This window comes from Glossina fuscipes, unplaced genomic scaffold, assembly GCF_014805625.2.
Source record: "Glossina fuscipes isolate IAEA_lab_2018 unplaced genomic scaffold, Yale_Gfus_2 3, whole genome shotgun sequence".
NCBI lineage: Eukaryota > Metazoa > Arthropoda > Insecta > Diptera > Glossinidae > Glossina > Glossina fuscipes.
The window spans coordinates 10,493,143-10,511,743 of NW_023998417.1; the positions used below are offsets into that span (position 1 = coordinate 10,493,143).

General features: G+C 32.1%; 2 protein-coding genes across 13 annotated transcripts in view; both read left to right on the forward strand.

The window, feature by feature from the left end:
* LOC119634706 (tropomodulin) overlaps window positions 1–12,688 on the forward strand; it is an 85,452-nt gene extending 72,764 nt beyond the window's left edge. For 4 of the 12 annotated variants that reach the window (XM_038029021.1, XM_038029026.1, XM_038029027.1 and 1 more), the window contains exons 3-8: window positions 158–670; window positions 753–1,004; window positions 1,120–1,267; window positions 3,165–3,591; window positions 10,007–10,554; window positions 12,440–12,470. In XM_038029021.1, the coding sequence (XP_037884949.1) occupies window positions 158–670; window positions 753–1,004; window positions 1,120–1,267; window positions 3,165–3,591; window positions 10,007–10,034 (1,368 nt within the window). In that variant the 3' untranslated portion in view covers window positions 10,035–10,554; window positions 12,440–12,470. Of the gene's footprint in view, window positions 1–157; window positions 671–752; window positions 1,005–1,119; window positions 1,268–1,521; window positions 2,073–3,164; window positions 3,598–6,130; window positions 6,218–10,006; window positions 10,555–12,419 lie in introns of those variants that run through there. The other 8 variants (XM_038029032.1, XM_038029033.1, XM_038029023.1 and 5 more) reach the window with 7 other exon arrangements.
* Window positions 12,689–15,235: 2,547 nt separating this feature from the next.
* Window positions 15,236–18,286, forward strand: LOC119634534 (sodium-independent sulfate anion transporter). The gene is made up of 7 exons (XM_038028758.1): window positions 15,236–15,677; window positions 16,172–16,300; window positions 16,366–17,023; window positions 17,087–17,389; window positions 17,468–17,610; window positions 17,676–18,075; window positions 18,183–18,286. Exons 1-7 carry the CDS (start codon window positions 15,321–15,323, stop codon window positions 18,284–18,286), a joined length of 2,094 nt encoding a protein of 697 aa, XP_037884686.1. The 5' UTR covers window positions 15,236–15,320.
* The last annotated feature ends 315 nt before the right edge of the window (window positions 18,287–18,601 follow it).

Sequence of the window (18,601 nt, forward strand, 5' to 3'; positions counted from 1 at the left end):
CGTTCGTGTCCCTAGGTTTGTGCAGCTTTATCTCGCCACCTTGTCAGATTCGGAGCGGCGTACGAATGTTGCACATAATGAAATATTGTGCGATTGGATATATTTATAAAATCGCTAATCGTTATCGATATTTTCAAAAATTTTGCTTTTAATGTAGGATAACTTTTTGCCGCCCGATCAACGTTGCAGTTATGAGTGCACTAAAAGTCCTACTGGTCCTTTGGATCGTAAAAAGCTTATCGAACATATTAATAAACAAGCTTTAGAAACACCGGATCAACCGGAATTTGAGCCGTATGTTAAGGGTACGGTAAGGGGTAAAAAATGGATACCGCCACCACGTGATCAACGCGCTTTGGAAGTGGAAGAACAAATTGCCATTGATATGGGCGATGAATATGAGCAGGCGTTAAGTCATGCCACCCAAGAAGAGATCATAGATTTAGCAGCAATTTTGGGTTTCCACTCGATGATGAATCAAGATCAATATCATGCTTCGCTGTTGAATAAGGGACAACCGGTCGGTTTAGGTTGGGACGGCATAACCAAATCAACGCAGCAAAAAGTTTATCCAATGGATCCACCAAACAATACAGATGTAGAAGAGTCCATTAAGCGTGTCAAAGAAGATGATCCTAAATTAATTGAATTGAATTTCAATAATATTAAGGTGAGGTTTTTTTGTTTATTTATTGAAATTTTTAAAATTCATTATCTCACGCGATGTGTGCTATAATCGATAACATTTTTAGAATATTTCCGATGAGAAATTTGAACAATTATTTGAAGTACTGCCTAAAAATGAACATTTGGAAGTCTTATCATTAACGAATGTTGGACTTACTGATAAGACAGCTCTTTTATTGGCCGAAGCCATTGAGAAAAGCAAAACCCTTAGAGTATTAAATGTTGAAACAAATTTTATAAGTCCGCCTGTGGTAGTTAAATTAGTTAAAGCCCTGCTAAAATGCCGCACCATTGAGGAATTCCGAGCTTCCAATCAGGTGAACCTCAGTAAATTATTTTTGTGAAAATTTTCCATATTTATAAACAAAAAAAAAAAACTTTTTTGTTTTTTTTTTTTTTTTTTTTTTTTTTTTTTTTTTGTATACATAACAGAGATCGGCAGTTTTGGGAAACAAAATTGAAATGGAAATTACGGACTTAGTGGAAAAGAACACCTCACTGCTTAGACTGGGTCTGCATCTGGAATTCAACGATGCCCGTCATAGAGTCGCTGCCCATTTGCAACGTAACATAGATAGAAGTGAGTATACAATTCCCGAACGGTAGCATTTTCTTTATAACCTGGTTCTCTTTCTTACGATTTCACTCAATTATTATTATTACGGCCTCTCAAGGGTTGCTTTGTAAACACACCGTTGGTTTTTTTCTATATGCCCCCTCTTCCCATTTTTCCTATCTAGGTTGTAGACTTTAGGATAATTTTTTTTTTTTTTTTTTTTTTTGTTTTTTAATTATGGGTTAATTATCTCGATTATATTATGGTGTAAAATTTAGGTGAAAATAATGCAGAAAATACCGGTCATTCTGTCAAGTCATCATCATTATTGATATCGAAAGCGGCATTAAATTTCGCTGAAAAACGAACAATGGCAAATAACCCGAATGAAGATCGAAAATATCATGATAAAGAGAAATGTGTAAATAAATCATCACCACCGCCATCATCATCATCATCATCATCGCTATTTGATGTGAAATTCACGTCATCCGCAGACGCTGTCGATGTCATGTCTAAATGTGCTGACTTGGATGATAAGGTCACTTGCGAAACAATCAGATCATCATTGTTAGACGTGGCCGTCATAAACATTGACAACAACAACAACAACAGAAATCATATAATTCAAGCCGAACCATGTTCATTACCATCTGAAAATCTTACCAGCGGCATAAAACATACTAAGGAATTTGATGAGAAGGAAATTTAAACGAAAGGATATACAATCTATCTCTCAATACAAATACATTTTGGGTGTCAAAATTTTCATTTATTTATATCGCAAAATGCTTAAAATTTTTTCCGCTTTCATAACCATTCAGCAAAGGTAATATTCTTTCATTATCACAAGCTCCTCTCATCCTTGGATTATTCGGCGTTCAACGTTTCATGTTGTTGTCCATTCTTATTTAAGCAAACGAACGAAATGTTTGTGATCGTCTTCTCATCGCTTTCATCGTCTAACGTATTACTATTATTACTATTATTGTTTTATGAAAGAGTTCAAGTAAAGTGTTGTTGATTGTTCATATGTTGTCGTTAATTGTTGAAAAAAATATCAAACGTTTTTAGATTTTTGTAGATTTGTAAGAAGTTTACTTAAAAAAAACTAATTACAATTAAATTTCAGTTACGTAACGAATATAGCCTAAGACTACGATTAATAATAAGTTGAGAAAGTGAATGAATTTTTTCAAGTAACTGACTCGAAATTTAGTGCAGTTTTTTGGTCCTCTGCCAGATTTTTTCTCAATATTAAAATTACGAAATGTTACTCGTTACTCATTTTGAGGAGGATAGCCACGTTATGTTAACAGAATTAGTTCACGTTTTTTCTGAAATTTTGTAGGGAAAGTGCTTTAGTAGGAGTCGTGTTAGGTTATATAGAGATAGCTTGTAGTAATAACATAACGTATCTTATAATTATTTAAATTTCATATTCACTTTAGTTACAATTTAGAAGCAACGCAAAGTGCTTCAGGAGTCACTCAAGAGTCATACATCTCAACTAACTTCACACACAGCACAGACATGACATAATATGCTTTACACATAACTATTGTGTTTTACTTCTATTCTAATTTTTCTTCCCATTTTTAAGGCTTTGTTTTTTTCATATCATCATCACATTTTCATAATTGTTGATGTGTTCTTGAATTTTTTCTGTTCTTCATTTTTCTGTATAGTTATCGTCCCCTTTAGTTTGACTCTTAATCGAATCCCTTGTAATTGTTCCTTATTTCTTAATTTTATAAATATTGTTTTTATTAATATGTTTTTATAATTGTACAATTTTGTATAAAACTATTTGAAAAATCAACATTTGTATAAAAAACACACCTGTAAATCAAACAATTCTTCATCGTTTATATCTATCTCTCTACACATAATAACAACTATAATACAACAAACATCTTAGTTGTGCGTGTTGATAAAATTAAACCGAATTTACCGAAGCTAATACTGCCGCCGGGTAATATTGGTATGGATTATGAGACCCTTTCGTCGACTTTACCCATAACACCGTCACCGACTCCCTCGCCTATACCACGTGTAGCCTACGAAGTGGAAGAGGATCCAGATAACATGGTTATACGTGGTACGCTCACGCCATCACCTTCACCATCACCATCACCACTGCCGCCTGACGATTATGAAGTCGAAGTTGATCCTGATAACATGATTATACGTGGTGGTGGTAACAATTTTGAACTAAGTTTATATAACAACGCTCAGTTGGCCGAGTCTTTAACATCGTTAACGTCATCATCGTCTACGACCTCGTTTGACTTAAGCAATGATCTACCAGCTTATAATGAAGATTTGATTAGCTACAAAGCCCATATGTGAGTGTGAGTGTGTATTGTGTTAATAAAACAACCGCCAGAGAAAAGCCTGTGCCTATGAGGACCACCCTGTTGTTGTTTACAATTATATCCCCTTTCGCTCTTCATGTACTATACTATATACACATATACACGCAGCATTCGATGCAAGTGACACCAATGGCCAAAGACAGTGGCTTTAAACAAACTTTTTTAGTAATATTCTATTCAACCATACACACAAACACACGCACACACGCGCGCACACAGAGAAGACTTCGTCTTGATACTTCTGAAAAAAAAAAAAAAAAAAAAAAAAAAAAAAAAAAAAACCATCAACACCAGCCTAAAAGCATTCTACCAATCCTATTATTGTCTTCAAACGTTATGTGTTTGTTGTTCTATTACTTGTGTTACTTGTTCTTATTTCAAATCATAATCACTTCAGAAAGAGAAACTAATTTCTGAAGCCCATTATAACTAAAGCATTGAATGCGCCATCAATCTCGTCGACCTTCTTTGTGCGACCAGGTACCCTTTGTTGTTGTCCCTTCAAAATATAACTAATATTCTTTTCTGAATCGATCTTTACTGGTATGATAAACAAAACTGTTCCTAAAGATGTAGTAGTTTCCGAGGATCTGCTCTTAACACCAAATAGACGCGTCTTTTATTAAATGACTTTTTTTGCAAAACTCTCTCTCGACCGCCGTCAACAACTCTATCAAAATCTTACCTTAACATTTCTTATTTAAGTTGTTGTGTAGTGTGTAACTAATCAAAAACAGTTGTATGCAATTGTTGTTTTGTTGATCTTAAGGCGGTAGGACACTACAAACAACCTAAAAAAAAGGAACATCTTTGGAAAATTTTTTTTTGAATAGAAGGAAAAGGAAGAGAATTATATTTCTAATATTTGAGGAGTTTATTAAGTATACCCTAAAAGTACTAGTAAAATAGGTTGTTTTTTTTTTGGAAAATTTAAAAAAAACACCACACCGTAGTCATTCTCTGCAGTCATTGTCTTTAGCTCAAGGAGATCTGCGGCACGCAGCATAACTGATCCAAAACTGAATTTAAAATCAAAAAAAAATGTGTAATCTACCTTCTTATATATATATAGTAAAACTCATAGAAGAAAAAAACAATTTTTATATGTAATTGGCGCATGTTTGACTCAAGATGTGAAATTTTCAAGCAAAAAAAGCGATTTTTTTTTTTACCAATAATAAATAGTTGAAGCAACTTTACGAAAAATTGCTACGCAAAAATGGTAATCACTTCAGTTATGCTGCTTGACGATTTCAAAAACTGTGTTTCGGAACAACATTTTTTTTATTAACTGCTATTCCACGATCATAAAACTGCCATTCCAAGTTCAAATACTCTTTCGCTTTTCTCGAAGATTTTATGCTTCAATATGCCTGTTTTTGCAATATCTATCAAAGACCGCTCAGCTCTCTGCATTTGATTAGTGTTGACTTCGACTGCACAAATTGTATGATTGGTTACCGATATTCGTCGAAATCTATAATGATTTTTAAAATTTCAATTATATTATCATTAAAATTGGACAATGTCTGTCGCTATGTCCAAGACATTTTCAAGAGAAAAACATTTTGCGGGTAAGGAATTTCTTTCTATATATTCTAGAAGAGTCAAATAGCACTTGTTAGACCAAGAAAAAAATCGATTTTTTCATTGGTCTACCACCCTCCCTTAACTTCATTTTCAAAAGTAGTTTACGACAAATTTGTAATATAATATAATGGGGCTCTCTAGCTTATAGTTGGAGAAAAGTATCTTGAAAAGCTCTTTCTCTAAATTTGAACAGTTTTGTTTATTTTCACGGGATAAAAAGGTTCCCTTTTTAACATTTTTGTATTACATCAAAGATTGTCTACTTGCTTATAAAGCCTACAACACTTGTTGCGTTCTAATTGTATTTTCTGACGGCTGCTAATGCGACTTAGCTTATCAAGCTAAAGCCGATAATAGTTACATATAGTTGGGTTTATCCGAGACCATCTATTATCAAAAAACAAGACAAAGAAAGTGATAAGCATGGCGGCCTCTGAAAAATAATAGCTAATCGTAACAGCAGTGATGCTTTATAATGAATTAGAGATAAATCTTTGCTTATACTTTCTGCCTACTTGTTGTCCACTCCAGTTTCTCTCTGTCTCTCTCTCTCTCTCTCTCTCTCTCTCTCTCTCTCTTTCTTTCTTTCTTTCTCTCTTTCTCTCTTTGTCGCTCACACACTCTCTCTATATCAGCCTATCGACGTATGGGTTTTCATATACAATTTTGTGAATCATCGCTCCCAAACACCTCCAAATATCTGTTGATGTCTTGTTTTTTTAATATTCGTTATTTCGTTTTGCCCACCTTGTTATTATTATTATTTCGTATGTTTAATTATCATTCAATTTATCCTTTTCACATCGTTTCCTTTAATTTAATTTATGTGTTTTCTCTTTACTTTCTTTTTTCTATTGTTATCATTTTTTTTTTGTTTTTGTTTTTTTTTTTTGTTTTTTTTTTTTTTTTTTGTTTACAGTAAGAAAAGATCTTGAATTACGTCTACAGTTCAGATTTTTCAATAATCTGCACAGAAATCCTACAAGAGTTCAGTAAAAAACAAAAAGAAAAAGAAAACAACTAATATAACAAAAATAAATCAATAAAAAAACCAACAAATGAGAAATATTTCACGTTTAATTACAACAACAACGGAAAAAAAAGTCAAAATTAACGATAATCGATTACAAAAATAAATTGTGTATAAATTAAAAATAAAATTAAATCTGCGCGAGAAAAAGAAAAGAACAAAAAAAAAAAGAAAACGTAATTAAATATAAATTATGTAAAATTTACAATAAAACTTTTTAAAGTTGATCATTAACGATAGAACGAGAACATTATAGCAAGCTCAAGGAAAGAACTCATCATACTTTTCCTGGAAATCAAAAGAATCTCACACACAATTAATAGAAAGTTAAAAAAAAAAAAACTAAAAAACGGACCGAATAAAACTAAAAAAAAAAAAAAAAAAATTATATATACGAAAATTGTAGATAAAAAAAAAAACAATTGAAAAAAATATTTTTTTAAAGAAATAAATTTAACAAGCAAATAATATTTAATATTAATTATAAAGAAAAACAAAAAAGGTACATACATATTACATACAAGTTTTTTTTATGAGGGCTCGCTCACCCGCTCGCGCTCGTCTCTACAAAATTTTCATACTAAACAAAACTTTTCCTACTGCTGTTGTTGTATCTCCCTCCCCCCTGCCTAATTTCACATCTGATACTTATATCGCAATTGCTGCGTCTGCAGTTTGACGAAGTCTTGTGAGAAATATTCGCAAAATTTCTCAAAAGAGTTTTCGTGGCACTTATATATATCATTCTATTCTATTTATTATATATGTTATATTGATTTTGCATGAGGCCTTTTTTTCTATTATTATTGCTTTATTTTTTCTTTCTTTTCTTTTATTTCGCACAGATCGTTCGTTCGCTCGTTCTCGTGCATGTCGCTTATTTGACATTATTTTAATCATTAATATTTTACTCATACTTATTATTATTGTTTTCTTCATTTATTATTTACGAGAGAACCTGAAAGAATAACAACCATAGTTATACTAAAATTCTTATATTAAATAGGCCCGTAATACAATCCAAATACTTTTTTTCTTTCTTTCTTTTGTTCTCATAAATGATCGATATTTTACATTCAATTTTATTCTTAGAGTTACGCAGTTTTGCAAGATTAACTAACTTGGTACTGTGATCAAAAAATAAAGTGCAGTCATGGTCATCGCCTTCATAAAATTCAAATTATATTCCTTATTAACAGTTTCGCCCTGCAGAGGAAGTTCATCGCAGCACAACACCTCATAACCTTGATTTTCGTGAGACCTTGATACGGTTTTTTTGTCGGTCTTGGCTCACTTTTTGTACGAAATTCAGGCGATTAATCGGTTGATGCCAGATCGTAGTCCCACCTTCGATAATGATGCTTTTCATAACGTCCTGGTAGTCTGCGAGCGATTGATGGGTTGTTGCCGGGTCGTATGCGTACATGCTAGTCTCATCTTCGGTAATGGGGCTTTTTATTTATAACTTGCTTCACGGACATAATACAAATCGAAAATTCATTTTGCTCCTTTTACGAAGACTAACTCTACAGTAGCTGACGATATTATTAGCAAGCACTTCTACATGGATATCAAAGACAATACACAAAAAAAATTTCGTAATTTCACTCAGGAATTTTAAAGGAAAAGCTCACTTCATTTTTCGGTCACAGTAATGCTTCAAAAATAACCAGAAAACCTATTGATCAGATCAAAGAAATCATTTTCTTACAAATGCTTTAGGTTAACTCAGCGCCCAGTGACTGGGCAATTATGTCCAAAATTTTCTTCGTTCTGCTCGACTCATAAAAAAAAAATTTATTTTTTTTTTTTTTTTTTTGATTGCACTACGGGAGCAAAACATTAATTTCTTTCGCGATAATATTCTATTTATAACATAATGAAAAGGTTTCACGTAGAACGTTATCTAAAAATGATAAGCTATTTATATGAATATATGTTTACAAGTATGATTTGTTTTATTTCTGTTTAGAAACTGATTTTATCCATACCGTTATTGACTTTAACAATTGAGTATTTCAACTGTTTTATCTCAAAATTCCTTAGTTTCATTTTCATATCAACTGACGTTTGTTTGTTGGCAGCGTCACTTGCCATATAGGAAGTTTTGGTTTTGCATTGCCCGAAGAATGACTTATAATCAAAAACTTGATCTCCTTCAAAACCCATTATTATTCGGTAGGAAAGTAAACAAGACTCTCATAAATAATCAATGAAATTTTAACGTTCAATAATACTGAGACATATATAACATCGAAGATGTAAAACGATGACCAAGTTCAAAAACTGTATAGTGAAATTCAATTTCGCAATGATTCATCCCTACTTGCGTGCATATGTTTGTTACGGACTGGACCCAAAATGCTATCACCGAAATATATGGCTAGCGCAACTGTCGCCTTTGATTTTAAAGAGAAATGATAAAAAAAAATATATAAAAAAATCGGGTATTCCCCGAAGTAGTAGTCACTAAGCCATGTGTGGGCATAAACCGGCCGATTACCCGATCACTGTATTCCTCCAATGGTATATTGTGGCAGTTTACATATGACACTGCCAAATTTACAATAAAGAGAAGATCCGTTTCTAGCGGTTTTTTTTTATTGGTGAACCGTGTTATTTTAAAATCAAGTAGGAGGTATTTTTCCTTTCATCACATGGTTTTTAGGAACTTCCGTTTACGAATTTTCCAGGGCTTTCAGGGCTTTTTCTTTAATGCTTTCTATTGCAAAAAAAAAAAAAATGGCTTAGGAGCGTACGCGCGTTTAGCATCATCGTTGTCAGTCCAGTTACGTTTAAAGTTAAAAAACCACAGATCAATTTTTTTCACCGTAACGTTTTCCAAGCCAAAAGACATTTTCCATTGCCTTGGAAATAATATACGAATTTTTTGTTAAAGACGCTATTTCCATTTTTACGCCAGTGCCGGAAATTTTTGACCGCAATTTCTATTTCCTTATCATTCTCGTCGCCTTAATAACTATTAAAACTGGTTTCTCGCCATTGATGCTTATGCGTCATTATCCGGATTTTTAGCAAATTTTTCAAGTACATAACTATACTAACAATAATCGCAACAACAACAATGATTTACATATAAACATATTTTATAATTACGAAAAAAATATCAAGTTTAACAAAAAAAAAAAAGAAAAAAAAAACCCCCAAGTATTTTGAACATATGCACTTTATAATTGTGTTCTGGATTGTGTCATTAAATAGATTTTAATAATTTATTTTTAATTACTTTTGTACCGCAAACATATAGTTGATATTTTTCAATTTACAGATCTTATTAAAAGTTTGCTGGATGACCGTAACAGTTTGTTTTTATTTAATGAAACATAATTTCAACTGATGTGTCATGCTGCGCGCGCCCCCCGCCCCCTGCCCCCCTTCCATTTTGTTAATGTAGAAAAAACAAAAAAAAATTGTTAAAGCTGTTGAGTTTTTCTTGTTATTTTTTTTTTTTTTTTTGCAAACCTCTCTACTACTAAAGCCTAACGTCGGTCTTGTAATCTTTAACATTATTTCCAGATTACCATACCAGTTTTCCGAAAGCCATTGTCATTAAATCCTTTAATTTGCTGTTGTGTTACTATTACGATCTAACTAATGTTTGTTTGTTGTGTGAATTGTGCGTTCTTCCTTCGCCATTATTTCCTTCATTATTTACATTCAATACTAAAAACTAATCTATGTTTTTTTGTTTTTGTTCTTTTCTCTTTCCTTTGTTTTGTTCCGTCTTCTCTTGTCTATTTCCAGTACGTGTGCAACGCCTCAATCAACGTAAATAAATTAAATTGTGTTCAAATTTCGTAAAACAAAAAAAAAAACAAAGAAAACAAAGAAAACAACAATATTTAAAGCATCCAAAATCAACCAAACAACCAAGAATGAATATAAGAGAATAAATGAGAAAATGAGATCAATCACAGCAACTTTTCTCTTTACGACAAACAAATAAATAATTATTACAATATTTTTTCTACAACACAATAATAATAATAATAATAATAACAAGCAATAAAATCTTTTTCTACTAATCAATTATACACTCATTTCGACTATTGCTCTCAATCAATACAACAACAACAACAACAACAACAACAAAAGAACAAATAACAACACCAACAACAATAACCATATACACCGAAATACAAAAGGAAACAAAATTTACGTCGGCTTACCCCAGGAATATGTGAATAGAAGTGAGGAGATGTATCCGTCAATCGTGTGCGCTCTCACATGCGGTGAGCTTTAAACGAAACACAAAATAAAGTCCCTCTAAAGTGATTTTTTTAATGAAATATGTACGTATATATCATAGAATTATTATATATAGATATGCAATTTTTAAGTTAGAAAATAATTTACAAATGTCTTATCTTAGGTTCATCAAGTATTCATATATGTTTTTTACATGTATACGTTTTTTCATCCATATAAGTATTTAATGTTGATTGTCTCTGTTGTGCGCGCATGAGAAGTCAAGAAATCATTTCATTGTAGAATTGGTTATAAAGCATATATAATATACCAAAATTCTTCTTCTTCTTCTACGAAAGAATCTTTAAATAGCGATAATCATTTTTTTTTCCTATGTCGTCTAGTTTTCAAGATGTTCCGATAACATACATAGCTGTATGTAACAAAAGGGATTATTTTGATCCAATATTTTTATCGACATGCCAACGGTCTTAAAAACGGCGATAGGAATTTGAAATTTGATATAAGCATTCTTTGATCGATTGCGAATGTAAGATTGAAAATTGGGCGTGATCTCTGTTTACATGCGTGAATTCATTATGGAAGAAACTGTAAGAATCTCGGAAAAAGACCGACATCTTTTTTATATCTTTATAGACACCGTGAAAACTTGTGATCCATACGTTCATCAGGATTACCGTCATTTGCGATAAAATTTTAAATTCAATTTATTCCCCGTTTATTATATTTAACCTCAGCATCTTTTTCAACCAATTGCAGATAAATTGGAAGTAAATTGGAATTAATATTTTATCGTTAATTGTGCGTGTGTGCTTGTCATCAGCAAACCCCTTGGAACCATTTTTTGATCAGATCCGCACACGTATTTGACGAACGTTACGAATGTTAGACGAAAATACGAAAAAAAAAAATTTCGTTCTTTTTCAAGGTGATGGTAATTTTTCATTTATGATGGGCGTGTATGTAGGCAAGTCGCAATCATTTTTTTTACCATTGGATTCTTAATCGAGCAAATTATGTTAGTGCCAAATTTCAGTTTCACCTTTTCCACCGTGACATGTCAGCAATTATACGGGATCAAAATGATCCCTTTGGGTAAGAGTAGGTATATGCAAGACGTACGTAGTTCCAGTGTTAAGTAAGAAAATTATTTTCGATTATGACCGAATTTTTTACACCCCGCAGTTTATATTACAAAATGTAAATTTTTTTCCCCCTTTTTTGCTTCTGAAAACCGAGGAGGTAGTCTTATCGTCTTACGTTATGGTGTTACGGGGCTTGTCCGCTGGCCAATTTGGCCCACTTTTCATATCAACCTAGAGACAAGAACTCACAATGTTTTCGCCGACCAAGAGAATATTTGCAACAGACATAAGGCAGAGTGACACACGGACTGACGGACATGCTTAAATCATTTCAAAATGTAATGTTAATTAAGAGTATATATATTTTATAAAGTTCCCAAATCAATAACGTATAAAACAGAATTACACGCTAACTGTCGTGCTTAAATCTTTTCAAAATTTAATGAGATCTCGCAAGGGCATAAGCTATAAAAAAATAATTATTTTACTTCAACTAGTTTTTGTCTATGTTGGCGGTTTATTCCGTCAATTGATGTAAATGAGTTAAATAGAAACCTAAGAGAAGTTAGTGTTGTCGCGATTTATCATGGTCAACAACGACAAAACAACTCGAAATTAATCTCAGACAATTTATCAATTTTTTATTGTCTCTACAGCGTCGACTAGTTCCGAGTAAGAATGTAAATGCAATGCTATGTAGAAATTAATACATTCATGTATCTTTAGGTGTATGTTCTTTAGGGTTACTTTTAATAAGATGAATAATTATACCTTAATAAGTTATATAATGTCAATATCCTTCCATTGTTGTATATTCTGTATGAATTGTACAAAAACAACGCAATAATAATTGTTGATAAAAGACTATAAAATATATTCACAGGTGGACGTCAACGACGCATGGGACATTTTTCGCGAAATTATACGATTGGCGCCTGGCAATAAAGATTTCTTTTCATTTCATGATCAACGAGTATAATCTTTAATGAGAAGAGAGCGCTCTGTCCGTGCATTGGGTCTTAATCAAATTGTTGCTGTTTCTGCCGTCTTTTTAGCTTAAATATTTTAGTAACTTTGATACATAGCTAAACAAATTATTTTATGCGGCCATTAGAAAGAGAGAAAAAATAGCGTTTTTTTTTTTTTTTTTTGGTTGAAATTTAACGAATTTTTCAAAAATTATTTATGCAAATTTTAAAATTATTGTTGAAATTTTGAGAAAAAAAAACCAGAACCAAACAGAGTAGGGCCAAGAAATTTTATCCGAAATGCAAATATATATATATGATTATGTTGTATATGTTGTTGCTAGGAAAACGTTAAATAAAAACTGTTTATCAATGTTCAATAATTGATAAAATTAATTTGTTTCGTACCACACTCTACTACCGCTACAATTACTATTTAACATGTTTTCTGCAAGAGAAGAAAATTAAAGTTTGTTTGCCGTTATTAAAATTTTGAAAAGACATTTATAAAATGAAAACTGAAAATTAATATATTTATTCACTTGAAATTCAATTTTCAAATTTGTTCATGAGAATGCTTTATATAAACAAAAATAAATACTGCAGGCTTTCTTTTTTTTTATATTAGAAAAAATATACAAATAATATATTATTCACGTACCATTATATAAAATCATATTTATATAAATATATATATATATATGCATATATATGCGTAATACATATGAAATTTGCAAAATTTTTAAGTCGAGATTTTATTTGTATAATTTTTTTAAAAATTTATATATTTTTTTATTGTTTATTTTATTTTATATAATTTTACCAGATCTTATTTTTCAAGTATATCTTATTTTTCAAGTATAATTTTTATAAATGAAAAATTATTTATCCTTTTTCTATTGAGTTCACATAAAATTGTACAATTTTCACCAAAACACAAGCAACATTAAATTTTTGCATATGAAAAGAAATTTTATATATATTATATTATAAACAAAATAAAACGATTGCGCGCTATGCTTACAAATTAAATTATAAACAAAAATGTATAAATAAAAAAAAAAAATAAAAAAAAAAATTAATAAAAAATGATATACAAAACCAAATTGAAAATGGTCTCAAATTATACATAGTATAGTATAGGTGTATCCCTAATAAAGCTGAAGCCTGCCCTCGTTCCTTTTTCCTTTTTTTTTTTGTAGGCTCAAGTTTTACTTAGTCAAACGTTTCGGTTTCTAATCACTAGGCAAATCGGTCAAAGAATAGACGAAAACAATGGAGCCTTTTACGTATTCGCATGTATGCCGAATGAATGAATTTGCAATGAATTATTAATTGGACATATCTGACTTTCAAATTGATTCGTTAGCGTTTTCAATTTTCTCTTCTTTACTTTCATCATCAGATGGCCTGCAAGTTTTCGTTTAAAGTTGCGAATCTCGCGTAACACTTGCTGATTAATGCAGAAATTTTTATATTATTTCTTACTTTATGCCTCGGCTAATACACATACAATATGAATGTTGTATAGAGTGATTTTAATAATGTCTTGAATAATTTCCTTTTTTCCAATCCGATGCCCAATAAAAGGCCTCTAGTGTCGGTTTTTTAGGGCAAGGAGGGAGGACACTACTTCTGACATATTTTCTCTTTGTGATCAGGGCGTGTAAGGCTGCCCGCCGTCATGTGTAGAGTTAAAATGAATAAAGAAAGATCAGTTTTTCTTTTTAATGAAAACATCTACACTTGTAAATAATCTATGGTTTTTTTTCCCCGTCCCGATGCATCTTATGGTAATAACAATAGAATAATGAAAGAATTTGCGACTTTCTCCTAATCTTAATATTTATCTTAAATGAAAAGTAGTATCTGAATTTCTATTCAAAAGTGAACGAAGCTACGTTCGCCTTTTATTATTTAGAATCACTCGAATATTTACTTTTCAATAAAGTAATTAAATGAAATGAAAAGTCTTAGGCAATGCAAGTTTAAAACGCATGCAAACTATTTGTTAATGACAAGCAAATAATGCAATACCGATAATAAAACTATCTTCACAAAGTCAAGGAAAAGATACAAAACTTATACGGATATGAGGGAGAGGCGCATTTCAACCCACCTTGGATACAAATACAGATTCGATGTGAAATCAATCTACGATATGCTTTGTCGATATGCTGTGAAGCGATATAAATTCATCTAACAATCTCATCTTGTTTATGAAGAACTACTATTAAAGTGATCCAAAAAATAACAGGTCGAGCAAAGATATTCTGAATTGGTGCATCTATTGCATAGTGGAATGTAAAATGTGACTCGAGCATTTTCGAGGCAATAACCTTATAGGCAATAACCAAATAAATCTAAATGGCTAACTAACAGCATTCTGAAGACAGTTATACAAGTTGGCAGCGTCTTTACAAGATCTGGAATGCAATAGAAAATGAAAAATTAATAATTAATTAGTTCTCAACGCCATCGCATGAAACTGTAAACTCTATATGATAACAACTCATATTTGTAGATAAAAATGATTGATGTTATCAGTGCGGGATCATCATACAAATGCAATAAAAATTTATTATAACACACAACATAAGGGTTAATGAGATAGATGTTTTCCGCATCATCGTCATTTAGCGCATTTTCGTTATGAATTTTCGAAACAAAATTACCTAAAATTCTCCAACATTTATAAGATCTCAGCAGTTAGCAGAACGTGGCTCAATTAAGCAGACGTTTATTATCAGCTCTAGTATAATGTTTAGGAAAAGTGCTTGATTTTAATTATTAATTATGTCTTTTATCGAAAATGAATTTTCGATTCATAAAAGCCATCAGGTTAATACGTCTATCGACGCGGGCCAATTTGCTGGCTCTACCGAACTTATTTTAATAACCGATCATCGTACTAATAAGTGTCGAAATCGTCAACAAATTATAGTTAACGAGAAAAGCGAAAATTATTGTCGTAATTATATGCGTAAGATTTTTCGGAAAAAAACGCTTTACAAACGTTTACCGATATTCCAATGGCTCCCGAAATACAGCCGCCGCGATGCTATTGGCGATTTAATAGCAGGCATAACTGTTGGACTTACAGTAATACCTCAAGGTTTAGCATATTCGAATGTTGCTGGACTCCCTACACAGGTAGCAAGATATTGAACAAATATTCTAATCTTTCATCTAAAAATGATCAAATTTTGTCTTTGTGTGTGTGTGTGTGTGTGTGTGTGTGTGTGGGAGAAAAGATAAAAGCAATACCTTTTCGAAAATCAAAGGATAAAGATCTGTGTTGTTGGACTTTTGGAGCTAAACTCCCTGAACCAGTTAGTTGTGCATAACGGATATATGTATGCTTCATAAATTTTCATCATTATGACTGTGTATATTTTAAAACATTTTCATTACTTTATCAAGTCGTTTCATTGCAACCTCAATTCATAGTTAACTGGTTATTTTACATATATATATGCACACTGTGAACATTAATGCAAAAGTGTGAACATTCAATACGCATTGGAAGTCGACGGCGCAAAAATGTCCATTTTCAGAAAATTTCTCGCTATTCTTCCGACTTTTGTACGAATTAACTCTAATATGGATGATTTGTCAAAACTTTTCTAAATTTTATTCATTTACAGTTTGGTCTCTACGGTTCATTTATGGGTTGTTTCGTTTACGTTCTTCTCGGCACTTGCAAAGACAGTACCGTTGGTTCAACGGCAGTGGCTTCATTATTAACTTATCAAGTGGCTAAGGGTAAATGGGAGGTTAGTGGAGCACTGGCGTATTGGGGTCAAAATTGATATAAGAAACTGATTAATAACTTTTATAGAGAGCGGTCTTATTAACGTTTCTCACAGGATTCATAGAAATATTTATGTCTATTTTCCGTCTTGGTTTTTTGGTGGATTTCGTTTCGGGGCCTGTAAGTGCTGGCTTTACCAGTGCTGTGGCTATGATAGTATCTACGTCACAAATTAAAAACATATTAGGAGTTCAAAGTGAAGGATCGTCTTTTCTGCAGCGATGGATTAGCATGTTGAATGATATTAAGAATATACGCGTAAATGATGCGATATTGGGAATATGTTGCGTAGTCATGTTGCTTGGCATGAGGACATTGGGGAAATTGAAAATTGGGCCCAAAGCACAAGATGAACAAAATTGGAAACATAAATGTGTTAACAAAATTCTATGGTTTATGGGTGTAATGCGTAATGCGATGTTGGTAATAGTCTGCACTGCTGTCACAATGTATTTGGAGTCACAAGGAAAACACTATTTCAAATTAACCGGCAACGTACCTGAAGGTTTGCCTTCAATAGCTTTGCCACCGTTTTCAATAGCACCCCGTCCAGCTAATGAAACTTACGGCGTCCCAGAAATAAAAGGAGAAACTTTTTTCGAAATGATTGAAAATTTAGGTTATGGTCTGATAATAGTGCCAATGATAGCCATGTTGGAAAATATTTCGGCGTGTAAAGCTTTTGGTAAGATTACAGTGCGAACGATGAAAATTTTTTATTTCTTTATCATTTACTTTCAATTTTCAGCTAAGGGAAAACCGATTGATGCTACTCAAGAATTGTTGGCCATAGGGATGGCTAATGTAGCCAATTCTCTTTTCCAGGGCTACCGCGCGAATAGTGGTTTGGCTCGTTCTGCTGTAAATAATGCCAGCGGTGTAAGAACTCCTCTTGCCAATCTTTATATAGGGCTAGTGGTTATGTTAGCTTTAGTATACTTAGCAAAATATTTTTATTATATACCTTTAAGCGTATTGGGCGCAATCATCATTTCTGCGGTGATCTTCCAAGTGCAATATCATGTAATTAAGCCTATGTGGCGCAGCAAACGTAAGTTGAAAAAAAAAGGTGAATACATTTTCCTATATATGTCTATTAAATTGAATTTTCTTCTTTTTTATCCCTTAGGTTCCGATTTGTTATTAAGTTTCTTGGCTTTTATGGCCTGTTTAGTTATGCCTTTGGAAATTGGAATATTAGTGGCTATAGGTGTGAATTTATTATTCATTTTATATCATGCAGCCAGACCGAAAATAATGCTGGAAACTATGGTAAAGTATGAAATCGAAGAGAGAATTTTGACACTTAAAAATGTTGTTTGCTTATTTAATCCCAGCAGAGTGTGGATGAATTGAAATTTTTAAAAATTACACCAGATCGTTGCTTAATTTTTCCCTCAGCTGAATTTGTACGGAATTTAATTTTAAAATCTGGTTGTCAATCATCTTTACCGGTAGTCATCGATTGCACTTACATTTACGGCTCCGATTATACGGCCGCTAAAGTCATTTCATCGATTGTCGATGATTTCAAAAGTCGCCAACACAAGATAATATTCTTTAACTTGAAGCCAAGTATAGCGCAAATTTTCGAAGGCTTACATGCCCAGCTAATTTTGTGTTACAACGTTGACAGTCTGTCTTATGAATTAAAAAATCACAATGGTTACGAAGATAACAGCGGCAACAACAAAATAACTAATACAATAGCTGTTATAAAAAAAGATGAAAGATTCCTAAATATAAATAGCTGATAATAAAGAAAAATATAAAAGTTTGTTATTTAAAGCAAGATTTTAAATTTAAAAATAAACTCGAATTTTCCTTAATAACCCTCACAAAAGGTTATCTATATCAACGCAGGAAAACAATTACTATAGATGAGGACCGTATCAAATTTTGTATATCTTTTAGTAAATACAATCGATGTTTTCCTAACGAAATGTAAAACTTATTTATGATAGATTCAGTGGAAGGTTAAAACCAAGGCCTCAAGATGTTTTTCAAAGCAACCTTATCACCTTCAGTACCTTATTCCTTTAAGTTTTCATTGAAATTAGACCTTAATGTCACCATACAAACGCCATTCAAGTTGCTCAGCCAAGGATCGTCTATGTTTTCTCATTTTTTGCTATACGAAACCTCAGACTGTGCTTAACCATCTCCAAAAAACCGCATCTCAATCAACGCTTCCGTTCCTGAGTTATAAACGAAAGCATATGTGGACGCACACCCAACGCGAACAAAATTTTACGTAAAATTC

Coding starts and splice junctions, on each gene's coding strand:
- LOC119634534 (XM_038028758.1), top strand. CDS start 15,321: ATGTCTTTTATCGAAAATGAATTTTCGATTCATAAAAGCCATCAGGTT. Junction 16,301..16,365: donor TGGCTAAGGGTAAATGGGAG/GTTAGTGGAGCA, acceptor TAACTTTTATAG/AGAGCGGTCTTATTAACGTT. Junction 17,024..17,086: donor TTCGGCGTGTAAAGCTTTTG/GTAAGATTACAG, acceptor TTCAATTTTCAG/CTAAGGGAAAACCGATTGAT.